The 21,373-nt window shown below is 36.5% G+C and overlaps 1 protein-coding gene across 8 annotated transcripts in view; it reads left to right on the plus strand.

The window, feature by feature from the left end:
* The window catches only part of FKBP5 (FKBP prolyl isomerase 5), a 209,689-nt gene that overhangs the window by 120,494 nt on the left and 67,822 nt on the right, over positions 1-21,373 (plus strand). For all 8 annotated transcript variants that reach the window (XM_074236456.1, XM_074236450.1, XM_074236452.1 and 5 more), the window contains one exon: positions 752-896. In XM_074236456.1, coding sequence (XP_074092557.1) covers positions 752-896 — 145 coding nt within the window. The remainder of the gene's footprint in view (positions 1-751; positions 897-21,373) is intronic.

Consider the following 21,373-nt stretch of genomic DNA (forward strand, 5'->3'; position numbering starts at 1 on the left):
ACCAACAGCTGGAATTGAATTTTTTCCCCAAAACTGACCCAAAACATTAGCAGTCTCTTCTACCAAATACGAAACAAATAAACACATGGATTTTATGATTACTAATATTTTTTGAGTCCTTTTGGCATTTCTTTTACTAGAAAACAAGTTGTTCAGTTCTGTTAATCTTTTGTACACTTTATGTGTGTATTATTCAAATAATGTGAAGTATAACCAGGTGTACCAGGAAATAGTATTTTCTGAAATTTTAAACCTACTGGAAGAATCTTCAGTCAAAAACTTTTGTGTTTGGGCTGGTGGAAGATGTAAAGAGAAGTAAGTATGCAATAAGACTTTTTTTTAGGTATTTCTTGGAAGTTCTTGAACCGAGCTTTATGGCTCAGATTTTATAGAAACCAACTCTCTAGTCCTTTGATTTGAGGGGGATTTTATTTTGAGAAAGGAGGAAATGAGTCCAGTAGAGCTTGAAGGATTGATGATTTTTCTTTGAAATAATAGTATAAGCTAAATAAGCTAAAACTGAAACATAAGGATTTAAATTGACTATAAGGAAGAATTTCCTGATAGCCAGGATTGTTTGGCAAGGTTGTGGTAAAAGCTATTAAAAATAGGACAGATACTCATCTCTGATGTGGTTTAATTATAATTTTCTATAAAGGATGAAAAAAGAACAAGGTTATCTTTCTTTCTAACCCTTATTAATGACTAGAAATAGAAAAACTTATTATTTCTTGATGTCTATATTTTATAGATTGTCAAAAGAGTGGGGAATAATGAGGAAACACCGATGATTGGAGACAAGGTTTATGTCCATTACAAAGGAAAATTGTCCAATGGAAAAAAGTTTGATTCCAGTCATGATAGAAATGAACCATTTGTCTTCAGTCTTGGCAAAGGTAAGAGGTCATTCATCTGAATCAATTTTTTGCTGATGATTTGGGGAGAAGGAGGAATAGAGAGAGAGAGAGATTAATCTTATTTAAAGCAGGATTATTTTAGGATCTTGGACACGATAGTTATTGTTTTCTCTTCAGATACCTTAATGTAATCAATTGATGAATTCTCATTTTTCTTCCCACAAGAAGAGGGAAAACTTCATAGAGTAAGGCTAGCTTTCCTTTTAGTAAAGCTAGTGTTCTATTGATATTATTTTTATTATTTTGATTCCTTCTTTCTATAGGCTGAACTAGTTGTTTTTCCCCTAAGAAGTCCATTGAACTTATTTCCCAGATCCGGTGTGGTAGGGGGAAAAAAAGAATTCTCATAGCTACCATCATTTCATTATTGAGTTTCATTATTGCCCTTCATTCCCCTAAGTACCTAGAATTTGTATTTTAAGGACTTCATCACAAGAATAGCTAAACTCCAGGCTGAGTATTGAGATAACCTAATCTTACCTAAAGAATAAATTTCTAAATAAAAAACTGATCGATTGAAACCCTCGCTGGCACCAGGAAGCATAGTCTTGTGACTTCTTCCATCTCCAGGCTAATTCTTCCCTTCTAATTGCCTTTGATAAATCTTTTTGCACTTTCTATATCTTGTGCTTTTATTGCCTTCTGTTTGTAGAATTGGGTGCTTCATAAGTGCTTCTTGTGAGATTAATCTTTTTGTTATGTACTTATGCCTGAATGACATGTCAGCCAAGGTGTAATAAAAAAGAGTGACTGATTGCTTATTTAATTTAACAGGTTTTTCTTAGGAAAAGAAAATAATAATATATTCTTATATGTTTAGCATAGTTATACATGTATGGCTTAGATTGCTTTCTGTTGGGGGTGGAGAGAAGGGAACAGAGGGAGGGAGAAAAATGTAAAATTCAAAACCTTGCAAAAAATGATTGTTGAAAACTAGGTAATTGTATGTAGTTGAAAAAATGAATATCCTTTTCAGAAATTTTATTACAATATATTCAATTTCTACTTACTAACTACAATTATCAAATTTATATCTTGTTTCATTTTGCTTCTTGTAAACATGGATATGTTTCTTAATTTATAGAACCATAAACTTTTATCATAAAGTCTTATCTTTTTGTGTTTTGTTTCTGTGTATCTCTTCTTTCCATAGAACTTGTTTCTTCAGGGAGGTAAACATAATTAAAGTAGTTATATCACAGGACCATTGGGATTAAAGCTTAAAGTCAAGAGGCACTTTAATGGTCATCTTGGTCAGTCCATTTACTTTGCAGATGAGGAAATTGAGGATCAACAAGGAGTGATGAATTCATCAAAGTTATGCAGGTAGTAAGTGTCAGAGCCAGAATTTGAAGCTAAGTTCTCTTGTCTCCAAATACAGAATTTTTCTACTTTAGAAGTTCCTTTTAATGGCTAAAGTCTTAACAAGTAAAGTACATAAATTCTATTTTCTTTCTTTCCTTTCCATATTCCCCAAGAAAATGCTATACATTTACTAATAAAGATAATCCCTTATCTCTAAAGATTTAACAAATGGAATTATTTTTCTGAGTAATCCTTTTAAAGATGTTAATTAGACGATAAAGGAAATATTTACTTGTCCCAAAATTCTGAATTATAGTGTTAAGATTCTGATTGAAAATTGGAACCTGGGTTTTAATTCTCATTTTGTCAATATCTTTATGTGTAACATTGAGCAAATAGCCTTATTTCTTTGGACTTTATTTTTCTTATCTGTAAAATGGAAGATTATCTGAGACCTATTCTAGCTCTAACCTCTATGATTCTTTTAAAGACATAAGAATGTCTTTTAATCTCTTTTAAAGACATAAGAATGAAAATGTACAAAGAAGCAAACCTCCCTTTCCTCTTTCCAATAGACAGACCTGTATATAACTCATAATCTCAAATATCCTAGGATCTAGTATACCTCAGATGAACTTCACCACCATTGATTACCAGAAAATATATATTTCCCTACCACAGTAACATCCATTTGTTTAAAAAAGAAAGAAATTTAGACTATGCCATATTTTAACACATAGATTTGTTTTGCATTAAAATTTTTACTATATCCATCATCCTCACTGGCTTTTGTCCTTTCTTCCCTTTCTCAGCAAAATTCTTTGCAAAACTTGTCTATATAATTGATGCTTTTCCTTCCTCTTCTCTCATTTTCTTCTTAACCCCATGCAGCCTAGTTTCTGATCTTAGCACTCACTTTAAAACACTCTCAAGTCAATAGTGATCTCCTAATTGAGAAATCTAATAACCTATTTTCCAAATAATTTTTATTCCTTTACTTCTCTTCAGTATTTGACACTGTTGAACACTTCCTCCCCTGGATAGTCATTACCTTCTTTGAATTTTTTGAAACCATTTTCCTCTTAGTTCTCCTCTTACCTCCAGCACCACACCTTAGTCTCTTTTTCTCATTCATTATCCATGTCATACACCTAATTGTTGTAATTAATTCAGTCTTGACACTGAGATTAACCAGTTCAAATTTACAATATCCTCAAAGCTCTATTCTGACCCCTTTTCTTCCTACACTCTTCTCACTTGGTGTCCTTATCAGTTATCTCTATACAAAGGACTTCCAGATATATGCACCCAACTATATTCTATTTCCTAACCTCTAGTCCTGTATACCAATTGCAAGTTGGATGTTTGAAACTAGATTTCCTAGGAATATCACAAATTCAGCCTTAGACAAAGCTCATTACCCAATTCCCAAACATCTATTGTCCGAATTTCCTCATTGCAGTCAAGAGTACTATATCTTTCCAGTCATCTGAGTTCTCAACCTTATTACCATGCCAACTTTGTTCATTCCTTCCACTTTGCCCTCTGGAATTCCCATTCCACAATTTCCAAATTTTCCTACTTTCTGAACTTCTTTCTCTTATTCCTTTCATCAACTTCTAACTGACTAGCTTCTGCCAAATGATACTCTGTCTTTCACTGTCCTTTCCAGCATTGGTTATATCTCTTCTCATAATCTCCATCTTACTTATCCTAAAGGGGGAGTTGGGATACTACTTGGTCCTACCTACCACTTCCAGACTTTCTAGGTGATTTTATCATACAGTTAACTGCTCCTTCTTTGAAGTTGATTCTTTTGAAATCTTTTGCCCAATATAGCTCATGGTGAATTTTGTCTGCTTCCCTTTTTGGTTACCTTCCCTTAAGGAGTTCAGTATTTGACTCACTGTCTTTCTTTTTGCCCTAATTTTTGTATTTTTATTGATTTTTCTTTCAAACCCTTTAGATTCCAAGTTCCTCAGTCTCCTCAGATTCTTATTTCTGCACAAGGTGGTCACATAGTCACCATTACCATATGTGATTTTAAAACTAACTCTGTTATCCCTCTAAGCATAACTTCCTACCATTCCATCTACTTTATTGTTATTCAGTCATTTCATTCTTGAATGACTCTTTATATCCCTATTTGAAGTTTTCTTGGCAAAAATATAGGAGTGGTTTGCTATTTCCCTCTCTAGCTCATTTTGGAGATGGAAAAAACTGAGATTAACAGGGTGAAGTGACTTGCCCATGATCATATAGCTACTAAGTGTGTGAGGCTGGATTTGAACTCAGGAACATCTACTCTGCCCCCTAGTTGTCCTATACTTACCTCCTAAATTTTTTTTCCTCTCATTGATATATCCCATCAGTATCTCCCCATCAGTATTTTTTCAGATCATTATGCCTGTTCTGACTTCACTTTTCTCCATTCATAGTCTTCCATTTTCAAAACCTTCATCTTCTTGCTTTGTATTTCTTATCTCATGCCAAGCCTCATTATTCAAACTCTGTATTAGTTTAACATCTACCAGTTCTATTCCTATTAATCTGCTGCTAAATGGAATTGAAGAAGTCATATACCAAATATTTATTGTTATCTCACTGTAACAGGGCAGTCTTTTTATTCCTTGCAAATTGATTCTCTGTCTCCTCAAAGAACCTTTCATATCTTGTCTCCTCAAAGTTCACATACTTCCTCACTTCCACTTTCTCAAAGGAAAACATTACCTCTCTGTTTCTGCTATTCTCTTCCTTTCAAAATTCCTTATCATTACCCCCATTTCTCTCCCTTTCCAATCCCTCTATTTTTGCTTGATCTCATCTGCTTCTCTCTTCTCTAGAAGATTTACCTCTCAATCATCTTCTTTTTCTGTCTCTTATTCAGTCTCTCTCTATCCAACATTCCCTTCTCTTCTAACTTCAGATATGCACAAGTACACCCCATTCTTATTTCTAACTTTATTGCTAGGCTTTCATGACACTACTTTATCTTGGTTCTCCTACTTTTCTGATTTCTTCTTCTTTTTTTTAAATTTAAAGTAATGGGGTTGTGACTTGCCCAAGGTCACACAGCTAGGCAATTATTAAGTGTCTGAAGCCAGAGAAGAACTCAGGTCCTCCTTACTCCAGGGCCAGTGCTCTATCCACTGTGCTGCCTAGCTGCCCTGTGATTTATCCTTCTTAATCTTATTTGTGTGTTCATCCATATCACATCCCCTAATTGTGATGTGTACCCTCAAAACTATTCTGAACACTTTTGTTTCTCTTTTCTTTATCAGTCACCTCATCAGTTCTCAAAGATTTAATGAGCATTTCAGAACAGATGATTCCTAAATCTATATATAAATATAGGTGAAGGATCAATCCCAAGATCTAGGCTTATATCAGCACCTGCCTCTTGAACTTTCCAAACCGGAAATGCTACAAAAATTTCAAACACCACATATCCTAAGAAAATTTCATTTTCTTTTCTCCAAAAAACACTCTTCTTCTAGACTACCCTAAGGAAGGACAGATTTAGACAAAGGTGTGAAAATGGAGATGTTTTAGGATGAAAATGATCCCAGATGCCCGAAACATAATTTCATAGTGGTTATTTATACACCAGTTTACTAGAAGATAGAATCACTTCTGGATTCCCTCAGCCACCAAGAGAATATACAGAGGGAATCTCCTCAGAATTCTGCAACATGGATAGGAAGCTAGGGCATGTGTCATTCTGGGAGCCTTTGGAGCAATTCCAACACTCACTGCTTGAGCTTGGCAGGACACAGGGATGAAGAAAAGTGACTGTGGTTTGGGACAGTTCAGCCCAGCATTTCCTACATGGACCAAATAGTGGGGAAGCCCAAAGCCTTCCCCAGTTTCTGTCTGACACTGACTGGAGGGAGAGCAGTTATAAGGCATTTTGGATGATCCAGCATAATCCTCCTAGCAGAAAGAGCATTGGAAGATAGGGTCCCAAAGCTGAGAAAGACCTTAGGCAAAATACAGGGCAAAACTTCCCTGAAACCTGTGGCAGGGACTTGCTTGAGAGTAGCCCCTGAAACAGTAGTAGGATAAGGCCCTACTTCCACTTGCATTTATGGAGTTTGGACAAAATGCAGGTCACCTCCTAATCTCTCCACTAAAGAAAACCAAGAAAAATTCCAAGCACCAAGCAAAAATTCTTGGTTTGAGAGACTTCTAAGGATAAGTCTTTTAAGTCCTGAAGAAGACAGTGATCACTGGACAAAAAGTCCAGGTTAAACCTGAGGACTTCAGGAATGCCTAGAGAAAATGAAGGGAAATGGAGAATGGAAAATCTGGGAAGAAAAGTATCTCGAGGAAATTTGACACTTTAGAATAGATGGTGAAAAACTTCACTACAGAACTGAATACGTTGAAAAGTTCAATGGATCTGGATAGGATATGACTGAATAAAACAAACAAAAATATCAAAAGAAAATCAAAAAGATTAGAATTAAAGGAAATAACTGATATATTGTATAACTGGCCTAGAAACTTAGGTCAAGGAGAGAAATAATCTAAGAATTATCCACTAACTGAAAACTGATCAGGGAAATAAAAGTTTGGGAAATGATTGAAAACTGCTGAGAAATCTTTGAACAAAGAAAGCAAAGTAAAAATAGAATCTACCAGGGATGGAGCCAAGATGATGGGAGAACAGACTGTCTTAGGTACTCTCTCCAAAAATATTTCAAAAACCTTAAAATTATGACTCCAAATTTTGGGAGACAAAACCCACAAAAAGATCCAGTGAGGCAATACTCCAGCCCAAGGTAACCTGGAAAATAGTGGGAAGGCTCTGTTCCCATGGGGTTGGAGGGGTGTCAGCACTCTGAAGTAAAGGAGCTTCAATCTTCAGGGAACAGTTCCAGGGCATCTGGCACCAGAAGCAATTTCCTGACCTGCCACCCCAAGGAGCACCAAGCACAACTGCCAGCTCCTAACTCTGGGACCTCTGCCAGAGTGAGTGCAAAGGCCAGCCCAGCATGGCCCTCTGCAGCCCTTAGCACAGCTCAGATCCCAGGAAATGGAAGCAGGCCTGTGGAGCCTCCCAGCAGGTGCCACCTGGCAGCTGCTCCCTGATTGCTCAACTCATGGAAGGTAAGGGAGTGAAGGGAGACCACTGAGGTCTGTCCACTGTCCTTGGCACAGGACTCCGGGGTTTTGACCACATTCAGACCCTGGTCTCAGTTTGGGACCCCAGGGGAGTGAGCTTGTGGCCATTCAGCAGACCAGGAGAGTCTGATAGTCAGAGCCTCACATACTGAGGTTCTTGCACAGGAGTGTCCAAATAATACTCAAAAGAGGAAGTACCTCAAAACCAGGAACAGGCTGGTTCCCTTGCAAGAACAAAATACACAATCTGAAGATGAGAAAGTCCACACTTCTGTATCTAAAGACTTCAAGAAATACAGAAGTTGAACTCAGGCTATGACAGAGCTCAAAAAAGATTTTGAAAATCAAGTAAGGGAGGTAGAAGAAAAATTTGGAAAAGAAATGAGAGAGATGCAGGAAAAACATGAAAATAGAATCTACCTATAACTTCCAGAAAGAATATCCAAAATGAAAATTCCAGAGTTTTTAACTCAGAAAAAAAAATTATAAGGAGTTCAAATGCAAAGAAGTCACAATGAAAATTACAAAAGACTTGGCAGTTTCTATTATAAAAGAGAGAAGAACTTGGAATATGAGTTACTCCAAGAGGCAAGAGATAAAGGTTTACAATTAAGGATAACTTGTATGACAAAGCTATGTATAATCAGACTACAGGAGGAATGAATGTATTTTTAACTGAAAAGAGGATTTCCAAGCATACCTAATGAAAGTCACAGAATTGAGTAAATATTTTGAACTGGGAAGGGGAAATAAGCATTTCTATAGTACCTACTATATGCTAGACAGTATGCTGAGAGCTTTCTAAATATCTTATTTGATCTTCACAACAATTCCATTTTACAGTTGGGGAAATTATTTTACATTTTACAGTTGAGGAATCAGAGACAAAAGTTAAATGATTTGTCCAGAGTCAGTCAGCTAGATTTGAAGTCTGCTCCTCTTGACTCCAGGCTGTGTGCTACATCCACTGTACCAACTAGTTGTCTCAAATGGAAACACAGGTGCTAAGAGAGAAGCATAAAAAAGAACATATATTTGTTTAATTGAAATATAATATGTAGGGGCAGCTAGATGGCGCAGTGGATAAAGCACCGGCCCTGGAGTCAGGAGTGCATGGATTCAAATCTGGTCCAACACACTTGGTAATGACCTAGCTGTGTGGCCTTGGGCAAGCCACTTAACCCCATTTGCCTTGCAAAAAAAAAAAAACCCTAATTAAAAAAAAGAAATATAATATGTGAGGATGAATTGTTTACATGTTAAGAGAAGGCTAAGACACATGTCTTCTCAGAATCTTGTTATCTTTAAGTCATAGAGAAAGGTTAAATTGACAGGATCTGGGTGGCTTTGTTTTGTTTATTGTTCTTAGAAGAAGATAAAAAAATCAGGGTACTATACTGGGAGGAAAGGAAGAAGAGACAGGAAATCACTATAGAATATTAAGTCATAAGATAGAGTATAGTAAGGGAGAAAGGAGTGAAGGTAATAGGCATCACATGAACCTCTTTTTCATCTGAATTGAGTAAAGGAATAGAAATGCATTTAAAATCAGGAAAAGAAGGGAGAAAGAAGGGGCAAAACCAAGTTGAATGTTGGAGAGAGTAACTTGAAGGGAAGATTAAAAGGAAAAGGGGAAGGGAAATTCTTTCATTCTCTTCCATCTCTTTATTTGTAAAGAATGAGGTGAGAGGAAAAATCACAGAAGGACAGGATGAGGAAAAATATACAAAAAAAGTCAAAATTATGAAACTGAATGGAAAGAATTCTTACATAAAACTGAGGAAGGTGACATGGTGAATTAGAAAGAGAATCTTACTATGTGTTATTCATAAGAAGCACACATGAAATGCAAAAATTCACTTAGAGTTAAAATGAAGGACTGAAGCAAAATCAGCTGAACCCAGAAAAGCAATTCTCTCAATTAATTCTCCCATAAATATAGATAAGATCAAAAGAGATAAGCAGGGGGGCAACTGGATAGAGCAGTGGCTAGAACACCAGCCCTGGAATAAGGGCTTCATAATAAGAGTTCAAATCCAGAATCAGACACTTAATGTGACCCTGGTGAAGTCATTTAACTCCCAATTGCCTCCTCCCCCCAAAAAAGAACTATAAGCCAAGAAGTTACTATATGTTGTCCATAGATAACAAATCAAAATTAATATTTTATATGTGCAAGTAATAAAATTAATTATGCATGATAATCTAAATGAATTTATATATCTCTCAGGTTTACCAGCTTTTCAAAAAATTAATGATATAATGAAACAAAAACACCTCACTAAAAATATAGAAAATTAGACAAAGTAGACATAATAAACACATCATTTACAGATCATGATGAATAAAACCTGTTTTCATTAAAGTATCCTTTAAAAAAGAATTTAAAAGTAATTGGAGATTAACATAATTCTAAAAAACTAGTAGATCAAAAAGTTAAACATTAGAAAATTTGATTAAATAAAATAATAGACAACATACCCAAACTTATGACATGTGGCTTAAGTAGATGAGGAGAAAATTAAATCCCTACACAAAAATCTTAACACTTTTATCAACAGAAAAGAGGAAAAATAAATCAATGAATTGGGTATACAGTTTTAAAAAAAAACTTGAACGATCACAAATCAGGAATTTCCGATTAAATTACAAAGTAGATATTATGAATTAGATTAAAGAAAAAATTAGCAAGAATTGAAAACAAAACCCCCTCGAATTAATAAAAGTAGAAACTTTTTTTAAATTACTTTTTCAAAATTTTTTTTAAGGCAATGGGGGTTGAATGATTTGCCCAAGGTCACACAGCTAGTCAATTATTTAAGTGTCTAAGGCCAGATTTGAAGTCAGGTACTCCTGACTCCAGGGCCAGTGCTTTATCTACTGTACCACCTAGCTGCCCCTTAAAAATTACTTTTAAACAAAGTTGTTGATAATAAAAATAGCAACTGAAGAAGAAATAAAGGAAGTTTTTAAAATATTAGAATATTTTTTCAATTAAATGCTAACCAACTAATAACTTAGATTGAGGAAATAGATGTATATTTGAAAAATATAAAATACCCAGATTATAAAATAAGAAAGACTATTTAATTTTATTTAAGGCAATGAGTTTAAGTGACTTACTCAAGGTCACACAGCTAGGCAATTATTAAGTGTCTGAGGTCAGATTTGAACTGAAGTTGTCCTGACTCCAGGGCTGGCACTGCCCAAGAAAGACTATTTAAACTTATTATCTGAAAAAAGAAACTGAATAAGCCATTGATCAATTTCCAAAGGAAAAAATATCCCAAATTTCAGGTGAGATAAATTTACAAGTAAATTCTATTAGTTTTGAAAGAGAAATTAAAACTATTACTATTTTCAGTGAGGAGATAAGACACCCTTCTAGTCTCTTTTCAGCAATACAAATGTGATCTTTGTGCCTAAACTAGGGAGAGACAAAAAAGAGAAAGAAAACTAACAGGCCAATATTTCTAATGAATATTGGGCAGAAATAAGTAAAATGTTAGCATGTAGACCAGCATTTTTAAAAAATTATCTATGATAACCATGTTGAATTTATATCAGTAATGAAGAATTAATTCTACACAAGTCCAGAAAATATTAGACTTTATTGATAACATAATTAACAAAAACCATGTGAATATATCTATATTTTTATTATGAAAGCTAGTAAATAGTATTTTTTAAAATTCAGTAACAAATATTGTATGAAATGGAGAAAATAGATACCTTTTCACTAAGAATGGGGGGATAAAATAAGAATTTTAACTTTTTTTTACATTTATATTTAATTCCCACATGAAAATTTTATATTAGAAATACAAGCTTTAGCAATAAAGAAAAAATAATTTGAAAGCATAAGTATAGGGGTGGAGCCAAGATGGCTACAAGAGAGGATCATGTCTTAGGTGCTCTCTCATAAAACTTATAAAATAAGGACTCTAACTAAATTTTCAAGAGACAGAACCCACAAAGGGACCCAGTGAGGCAGTTCTACTCAAGGTAACCTGGAAAAGAGCAGAAAGGCTCTGCTCCCTGGGGTTGGAGGGGCAGCCCGCCAGAGGGGTGGCCCAGCAGAGTGAAAGAACTTCAGCCTCCCGGAGGCAGTCCCAAGGCTCTGGGAGCCACAAAGCACACAGCAGCAGGGGAGTTTCCTGACCTATGCCATGGGGAGTACAGGGCACAAATTGGGGGAACAGCTGGGGGAGAGTGGTTAGATATAACACATTTTCTTTTTTACTTCTTGCAAGGGGCTAGGATTGGATGGGCTGTCCCGGACCATAGGGCCAGGTGGATGCTAGACCTCAGGGGTGGTATGGGGCCTCGGGGCCTCTTGGCCCCAGGGCCAGGGATCTGTCTGCTGCGCCACTCAGCTACCCTACAGCAGAGTAAGTGAAAGGAGAGAGAAAATACAGTACATGGGAGTGGAGAAGTATGAAGTAGGGAGTTGCGATCAACAATGGCAACAGTGGAAAAATATTGGAAGTAACTTTTGTGATGGACTTATAAAGAATATGATCCACCCACGACAGAGTTGGTGGTGTTGGAACACAGACTGAAGCACATTTTATATTATTATTATTTTGGTGGGGGGGCAGTGCAGGGTAAATGGGGCTGGGTGGCCTACCTGGGACCACATAGCATGGTGATCGTTGGGTGTCTGAGGCTGGATTCGGACCTGGATGCTCCTGGCTCAAGGGCCAGTGCTCTGTCCACCACCCAGCCACCCCTACTATTATTACTATTTTATTTTATGTTAGGTCTTTTTTTTCTTTTTTGGGGGGGGGGGGTTTATGCAGGGTAATGGGGTTGGGGTGGCTTGCATGTCACACAGCTGGGTTACTGTTGGGTGCACGGGCCGGATATGGGCTCGGGTACTCCTGCCTCCAGGGCTGGTGCTCCGTCCACTGCGCCACCTGGCCATACCTACAATTATTACTATTATTTTTTTAATTTTAATTTTAATTTTTTTCTTTCTCCTTTATCGCTCAAGTGAGTCTATATTTTTGGAGGACGGGGGTATTTTGTTTACTCTTAAACAAGAATATTTTTATTAATGTATAAAAAATTGTACAAAATGAGAATAAATAAATAAATATTAAATAAATTTTTGAGAAATTATAAAAATATATTCATAGCAGCTCTGTGGCAGAGAATTAGAAATTGAGTGAATATCCATCAATTGGGGAATGGCTGAACAAATTGTGGTATATGTACATTATGGAACACTATTGTTCTATTAGAAACCAGGAGAGATGGAAATCCAGAGAAGCCTGGAAGGATTTACATGAACTGATGCTGAGGGAAGTGAGCAGAACCAGAAAAACACTGAACACCCTAACAGCAACATGGGGTTGATGATCAATCTTAATGGACTTGCTCATTTCATCTGTGCAAGAATCTGGGACAATTTTAAGGTATCTGCGATGGAGAATTCCATCTGTATCCAAAGAAAGAATTGTGGAGTTTAAACAAAGACCAAAGACCTTTAATTTAATAAAGTTATTATGTAAAAAAAAAAAAGAATAAGTATATACAAAAAAAGAAACAAAATTGCTGCTTTTTGCTGATGATATAATGGTGTATTTACAGAACCATAAAGAGTCAATCAACTAAAGATTAATTTAAATGATAACATCAGCAGTTTCAGGACATAAAATAAAAACACATAAATCCATCTTTTTAAATACAGCATAACCAATGAAACCCAAAAGGAAGTGCTCATAAAATAAATTTTATTCAAAATAACTACAGAACTATAACATATTGAGGAGTCTATCCAATAAGATTTTACTCTGAGCCTCTATGAATCCAAGTATAAAACACTGGAGAAGTAGACATAAATAATTGGAAAAACATTAATTATTTATGGGTAGATTAAACCAATATAATAAAAACTATAATGTTAAATAAGTGAACTTATTCAGTGCTGTTCAAATCAAACTTGTAAAAGAATATTGTATAAATAGAGAAGAAATAATAACAGAATTCATGTAAAGGAACAACAAGTTAAGAATCACAAGCCTAATTGTAAGAGTAGAATAGAAGGGGATTTTTCAATGCCAGACCTTAAATGGTACTATTAAAGAAGTAATTATTTTTTTAAATTTATTTTTTATTCTCATTTTGTACAAATTTTTTTTACATTAATAAAATATACTTGTTTACAAGTAAACAAAATACCCCTCCCCCCATGAATATAGATACATTTGCTTGGGCGAAAAAGTAAAGGGGAGAGGAAAAAAAATTAAAATTAAAAAAATAATAGTAATAATTGTAGGTATGGCCAGGTGGCGCAATGGACGAAGCACCAGCCCTGGAGCCAGGAGCACCCAAGTCCATATCCAGCCTCGTAAACCCAATAATCACCCAGCCATGTGACATGCAAGCCACCTGATCCCCACTGCCCTGCAAAAACCAAAAAGAAGAAAAAAAAAGACCCAAAATAAAATAAAATAGTAATAATAGTAGGGATGGCTGGGTGGGAGACAGAGCATTGGCCCTAGAGCCAGGAGCACCCGGGTCCAAATCCAGCCCCAGACACCCAAAGATCACCATGCTATGTGGCCACCCAGCCCCATCTGCCCTGCACCCTCCCCAAAATAATAATAACAAAAAATGTGCTTCAGTCTTTGTTCCAACACCATCAACTCTGTAGTGAGTGGATCACATTCTTTATGATAAGTACATCACAAAAGTTACTTCCATATTTTTCTAACGTTGCCATTGCTGATCACAACTCCCTCCTTTCTTATTTCTCCACTACCATGTACTATATTTTCTCTCTCCTTTCACTCTGACTCTGCTGTAGGGTTGCTGAGTGGTGCAGCAGACAGATCCCTGGTCCTGGGGCCAAGAAGCCCTGAGCCCCCATACCACCCCTTAGGCCCAGAATCCACCTGGCCCTATGGTCCTCGGCAGGCCATCCAATCCCAGCCCCTTGCAAGAAGTAAAAAAGAAAATGTGTTATATCTGACCACTGTCCCCCCATGGTCCATCTTCTCCTCCTTTATTCACATCCCCACCCCTTCCCCCTGCTCCCCCTTCCTTCTTACTCCAGTTGTCTATACCCCATTGAGTATATTTGCTGTTTCCTCTCCTAGCCATCTCTGATAAGAGCAAAGGTTCCCTCATTCCCCCTTGCCTCCCCCCTTCCATATCATTGCAATAGCTCATTGTAATAAAAAAAAAATCTTATGTGAAATATCTTGGACTATTCCCCCCTCTCCTTTATCTTTCTCCCATTACATTTCCCTTTTTTCCCCTATTGACTCCATTTTTACACCATATTTTATCTTCGAATTCAGCTTTCTCCTGTGCTTCAACTATAAAAGCTCCCTCTACCTGCTCTATTAACTGAGATGGTTTATATGAATATTATCAGTATCATTTTTCTATACATGCAGTTCATCCTCATTAAGTCCCTCATATTCCCCCCCCCCCTCCAATCTCCATGCTTCACCTGAGTCCTGTATCTGAAGATCAAACCTTCTGTTCAGCTCTGGCCATTCCAAAAGGAACATTTGAAATTCCCCTGGTTCATTGTAAGTCCATCTTTTTCCCTGGAAGAGGACATTCAGCCTTGCTGGGTGGTTCATTCTTGGCTGCATTCTAAGCTCTTTTGCTTTCTGGTATATTGTATTCCAAGCCCTACGAGCTTCCAATGTAGTTGCTGCTAAGTCCTGTGTGATCCTGACTGCAGCTCCACGATATTTGAACTGTGTCCTTCTGGCTGCTTGTAATATTTTCTCTTTGACTTGGGAGTTCTGGAACTTGGCCATGATATTCCTAGGGGTTGGTTTTTTGAAATCTCTTTCTTGGGGGGATCGGTGGATTCTCTCCATTTCTATTTTGCCCTCTGCTTCTAGAATATCATGGCAATTTTCCTGTAGTAATTCTTTGAAAATGATGTCAAGGCTCTTTTCCTGATCATGACTTTCAGGTATTCCAATAATTTTCAAATTATCTTTCCTAAGTCTGTTTTCCATATCAGTTATTTTTTCAATGAGATATTTCACACTTTCTTCTAATTTTTCATTTTTTTGGTTTTGAAGTATTGATTCCTGATTTCTGGTAAATTCATCAATCTCCCTGAATTCTATTCTTTGTCTGAAGGATTTGTTCTCCTCAGAGAGTTTTCTTATCTGTTTTTCCATCTGGCCAATTTTGCTTTTTAAAGCATTCTTCTCCTCAATAACTTTTTGAACTGTTTTATCCATTTGACCTAAGCTGGTTTTTAGCATGCTATTTTCTTCAGCATTTTTTTGGATTTCCTTGACTAAGCTGCTGACTTCATTTTCACGTTTTTCCTGCATCTCTCCTTTCTTTTCCCAGTTTTTCTTCCAACTCCCTCATTTGATTTTCAAAGTCTTTTTTTGAGCTCTGTCATAGCCTGAGCCCAATTTCTGTTTTTCTTGGAGTCTTTAGATGCAGGAGCTTGTGTTTCCTCATCTTCAGACTGAGTATTTTGATCCTTCTTGGGCTCATTTGCAAAATATTTCTCAATGGTCTTCCTCTTGTTTCTTTGCTTGTTCATTTTCCCAGCCTAAGCCTGTTTTGGGGGGTGCTTCCTGAGTCTCAGTGTGTGAGGCTCTGTCCTCCCTCCTGGTCTGTGAATGAACATAAGCACCCCCCTCTGCCACGGGGCCGAGGTGGGGGGGCCCTGTTGTTCTATGGGGGGGCCTAGACTGGGATCAGGATCTGAATGTGGTCAGAGCCCCAGAGTCCTGTTCCAGGGGCAGAGGACAGAACTCGGCAGTCTCTCACTCTCTTCACTCCCCTCCCTCAGCTCAATGGGCTCATGCCCTGGAGGCTCCTGCTTACAGGCTCCACCTGCTTCTGTTTCCAGGTCTAGGCTGGGAAAGACCAAGCTGCTTGCTGTGTGCCCTGAGGGCTGGGCTCCATGTGCTCACTCTGGCAGAGGTCCCCCACTTTGTGCCCAGTGCTCCCTGGGGTGCAGCTCAGGAGACTCCCCGGCTGCTGTGAGCTGCGGTTCCCACTCCGGGAGGCTGAAGTTCTTTGGTTCTGGCAGGCTGCCCCTCCGACCCCGGGGAGCAGAGCCTTTCTGCTCTTTTCCAGGTTACCTTGAGTAGGAGAACTGCCTCAATGGGTCCCTTTATGGGTTCTGTCTCTCGAAAGTTTAGTTAGAGTCCTTAGCTGATGAGTTTTATCAGAGAGCTCCTAAAACTCGATCCCTTCTTTGTCGCCATCTTGGCTCTGCCCCCTAAAGAAGTAATTATTAAAATGGTTTGGTATGAGAAAGAGAGAAAGGTGTCAATCATCAGTGGAATATATTAGGTATACAACAAACAGAGAAAAAAGCAACTACAGCAGCATAGTTTTTGATGAGTCCAGAGACTACAATTGTGGAAGGAACGACTTAGTATTTGACAAAAAACTACTGAAAAAACTGGCAGAAATGGACCATACACTTAGTCAATGAGAGTTCTGAAGTCTTTCAGTTTTCTATGTTGTGATGATTGTATAAATTTTCACTTGTCACTTTATATCACAAAAAAACCTCTCCATTCCCTCTGAAATTGTTCATTTCATAATTTATGATATGATAATATTCTATTTATATATACAATTTAATTCCCCAATACCCTCTTAATTTCTAATTTTTCACCAGAAAACAAAACCAGGAAAAAAGACTGTTATTTTTGTACACATAGGTCTATTTTCTCTTATTTGATTTCTTTGAGGAATTAGTCATATATTATAAACCTTAGTCTATATTATTAACTTTCAGACACTCTTCAGTCTAGCCAAAAAGACCAGCTTCTCACAAGCTCTCCATCCTGTGTACCCTTGAACAAAGTGTCTCTTATTCCTGCAATGTATTCCTTCCTTCCCTCCTTGGAATTCCTGATTTCCAGTTTTCTGTATCTGATCTTCCTTCTTTTCTCCCTCAATAAATTGTTAGTACCTCTACCCTAAAAGTACCATTTATTTATTTTTGACTTATTTCTATCTGGAGGTGTGTGTAGCATGTTTGATCATGAATCTTTTGGAATTGTTTGGTTATTGTGATAATCAGAGCTCCTAAGTCTTTCAAAGTTGTTTGAGTTTATAATACCAAGTATACCTTGGAGATATAACAAATTCAATTCCAGACCACCACAATAAAGCAAATAAATATCTTAGTAAATCAAGTTATAGGATTTGTTTTGGTTTCTCAGTGCATATAAAAGTTACATTTATACTGTACTATAATCTATTAAGTATATAATGGTATTATGTCTAAAGGACACATATACCTTAATTTAAAAGTACTTTATTGCTAAAAGTATTAACCATCTTCTGAGCCTTTGGTGTATCACTATCTTTTTGCTGGTCTTACCTCAATGTTGATGGTTGCTGAGTGATCAGGGTGGTGGTTGCTGAAGATTGGGGTGACTGGCAATTTCTTAAAATCAGACAACAGTGAAATTTGAGACATCAATTGTCCTAGTGCTTTCATTTAATTGTCCAATTGTCCAATTTCTTAAAATCAGACAACAATGAAATTTGAGACATCAGTTGTCCACTTGGTTTCATTTAAAAATTAAAGGCCATTGTAGGGTTATTAATTGGCCTAATCTCAATATTGTTAAGTCTCAAGGAGAAGAAAAGACTAGAATAGAAGGAGACAGATGCAGCAATCAGAACAGACACAATATTTATTAAATTTGCTGTCTTATATGAATGCACTCATTACACGCAAAAAAATTACAGTATAGACATTAAAGATCACAGATCACCATAACAAATATAATAATAATAGTGAAAAGGTTTGAAATATTGTGAGAATTATTACCATGTGACACAGAAGCATGATGTGATATGACCACATTCTGTGGAAAATATGATACTAATAACTTTGCTTGACCCAGGGTTGCCACAAACCTTCAATTTGTGGGGTAAAAAAACAAAAACACAACATAGTATCTTCCAAGTATAGGAAAACTACGTGCCTCTATTGTTGGTTCATCTGGTTCTACTCACCTGTCACTTTGTATCAATTCATATAAGTCTTCCCAGGTTTCTCTGAAATTATACTCTTCATAATTTCTTACAGTTCTCTGATAGTAGCATCATAATTATATGCCATAATTGTTCAGCTATTCCTCATTCAATAAATACTCTCTTGGTTTCCATTTTCTTGCTAACTCAAAAAAAAGTGCTGTAAATTTTTTTGTGTATCCTTTGTTTTGCTTAGGATTAATCATTCCCTTAATTTTCCCTCTCTTTTTCCCTTCTTTCTCATCATTGGGTCCTATTTCCCTTTTTGAGTTAAATGTATTTTTGTACCCAGCTGTTTATATTTTTCCAGTATAAATTAAAATGAGGTTCAAGTCTCACCTGTTTTCCAGATCAAGTTGTTTTTGTTATGAGGTACATCATTTGTTTCTACTTTTTTTTTCAGTCTTTTGACCTATTTTAATGTTTTTATTGTTGTTTGAAGTCTTTTCTTTTTCCATTTGGTCAGTCTGACTTTCAGGGAATTTCATGTTTAGGTGAGGTTTTGTACTTTTATGCCAAGTTGTTATTTCTTTTTTCAATTTTTTTTCTTACATAACTCTCATTTCTTTTCCATTTTTTCCTCCATTGCCCTCATTTCATTTAAAAAAAATTTTTAACTCCTGCTTTATCTTTTCTAGGAATTCTAGTTGAACTTTTGCCAAATTGTGCTTTTATTTGAGGCTTTACTTGCATATGTTTTGTAATAGTCTTTTCTTATGGGGTTGTGTTGTGTTCTTCCCCATTACAATACCTTTTTGTGATTGGATTCTTCCTTTATTTAGTCATTCTTCTTAGGTTACTTCCTGATTTGGACTAAGGTAGTGTTGGCCCTATCTACCTTTGGTCTGGGTGGATGCTGCTGATATTTTATTGGGGGTATTGAGGACTGTGTTATTATTGGATCTGAGTGGACAGTTCAAGCTTTGTGGCTACTGTATTCTGAGCAATATTGATCTTTGTCTTTCTATTCAGAACTTTGCAAATTTCTGATCTTTGTTTGGGTCTGTGGACTTGCCCTCTTTGCAGTTTCAGTAGACTGCTTCTAGAGCTAGCCACAGCTGGAAAGTTCTTTTGATTCAATGACAAAACTGCATGTTCTTCTATGTTTTGACATTCCTGCCCACGTTATTTTGCTGTAAGCTTTAAGCTGTGCTAGAAGCTGCAATTGAGACACAGCCCACCCTCCTCCCTGCCCCTGGTAACTCTCCTTTAATCCTGAGGTTAGAGCTACACACATAACTGCTTGCTTCTTAACTTGTTCTTTGCTCAGTATTCAGCCTAGAGCTGAATTCAGTGCCCTGCAATACCATCCCTAAGCATGGATCTCCTCCTCAATATGTTATGGATCTGTGACTTGATAGTAAATGAGAGCTGCCAGATGACTGCTATGCCTTACACAAATTAAAGCCCCTCTGTGGGACTTAGAACCTTTACTTGACCTAATACACAACTTCTCCTTGCACTAAAGTACTTGGCAGAGAAAATCCAGGATTTTCCTATGCTAGCCTAGGCTGAAAATATAACTCACTGTGATTTTTTTTTTCTTGGATTTCCAAATGAAGTGGGGATTCAGCTGTACTTCTTTCTACTTCTCCACTATTTTGTCCCTGCCTTTCTCCATAATGCCTTTTAAAAAGAAAATAAAACATGGTATAATAGAGCATTGAATTTGAAGTCAGAAGATAAGGGATTGATTACTAGATTTTATTATTACCTGAGTATCATTAGGCTTCAGTTTCCTCATCTGTAAAATGAGAGGCTTTTAAAACCTGACAATGAGGACCTTTCTGTCTTTAAAATCTATAAGCCTTTCTATGCTTTTCATCAAGCATGTTTTGAATTGTTGCTTTGTGATATTAGATTTAAGGTACTTGTTTAGATTGTTTCTTGCCATATATTTTATGTCTTTATTTAGTTTGTCACATTTTTATTTAATTAATTTCAAATAACATTTATTGAGGATTTGTCATGAGAAAAGTACTGTGCCATTTATTGAAAATACTAGAAAAAAACTGAACAGTACCTGTCTCCATGGTCCTAATGTTTTAGAGAAGACTGCAGAATCAGAAACATACAACAGCTGAGCAAGTTGAATACAAATAATTATATTCCCCAATAATGCCTTAGTCACTTTTGCATACATAGTTCTTTATTAGCAAATATTTACTGAAGATCAATTCTTTGTCTAGTAATTAGAAACTTGTGAATTAATCAGCTAACCAACTTATAGTGATGGTGATTATTTGTTTCAGTCTTGTCCAACTCATCATGACCCCATTTTGAGGTTTTCTTGGCAAAGATATTGGAATGATTTGCCATTTCCTTCTTCATCTCATTGTACAAATGAGAAACTGAGGCAAACAGGATAAAGTGATAACTAGTAAGTGTCAGAGGTTGGATTTAATAAGTCTTCCTGACTACAGACCCAGCACTATACACCATGCCAGCGGCCTGTTCATTACCCAGTACTTGGTGATATTCAGAGACTCGGTAAACTAATAAAATGAAGTATTTTGCTGAGCATATAAGCAGAAAGTAGTCAGATTTTGATGATCTTTAAGGGCAACTCTATTGTAACATTGCTGCTGCCAAGTCTTGCTTTCATATTTATTGGTAATTGTTAAGAATAATTCTGCTTCTATGGTTGTTGCATGTTGAAAAACTGGAAAAATATCAAAATATCTGGAAAACTATCAAAAATATTTAGTATCTTTAAAAAAAGAAAAAACAAAAAATAATTCTGCTTCATGGCAAGATAAGCATGAACTGATGATGCAGAACCATAAGAACACTAAAAATTTACAACAATATTGTGAGTTGATCAACTATAATGGATGCAACTCTCTCAGCAGTTCAGAGATCAAGGACAATCCTGAGAAACCTGCTATGTGGACAACATCATGTATATCCAGAGGGGAAAATACTCTGGAATCTGAATGCAGAGCAAAGTATACTATGTTCACTTTTTAAAAAACTTCTTATGTTTTTCCTTTCTTTCTCAAATTTTTTCTTTCCCC

The sequence above is a fragment of the Macrotis lagotis genome, chromosome 5 (genome assembly GCF_037893015.1).
Source record: "Macrotis lagotis isolate mMagLag1 chromosome 5, bilby.v1.9.chrom.fasta, whole genome shotgun sequence".
Lineage (NCBI taxonomy): Eukaryota > Metazoa > Chordata > Mammalia > Peramelemorphia > Peramelidae > Macrotis > Macrotis lagotis.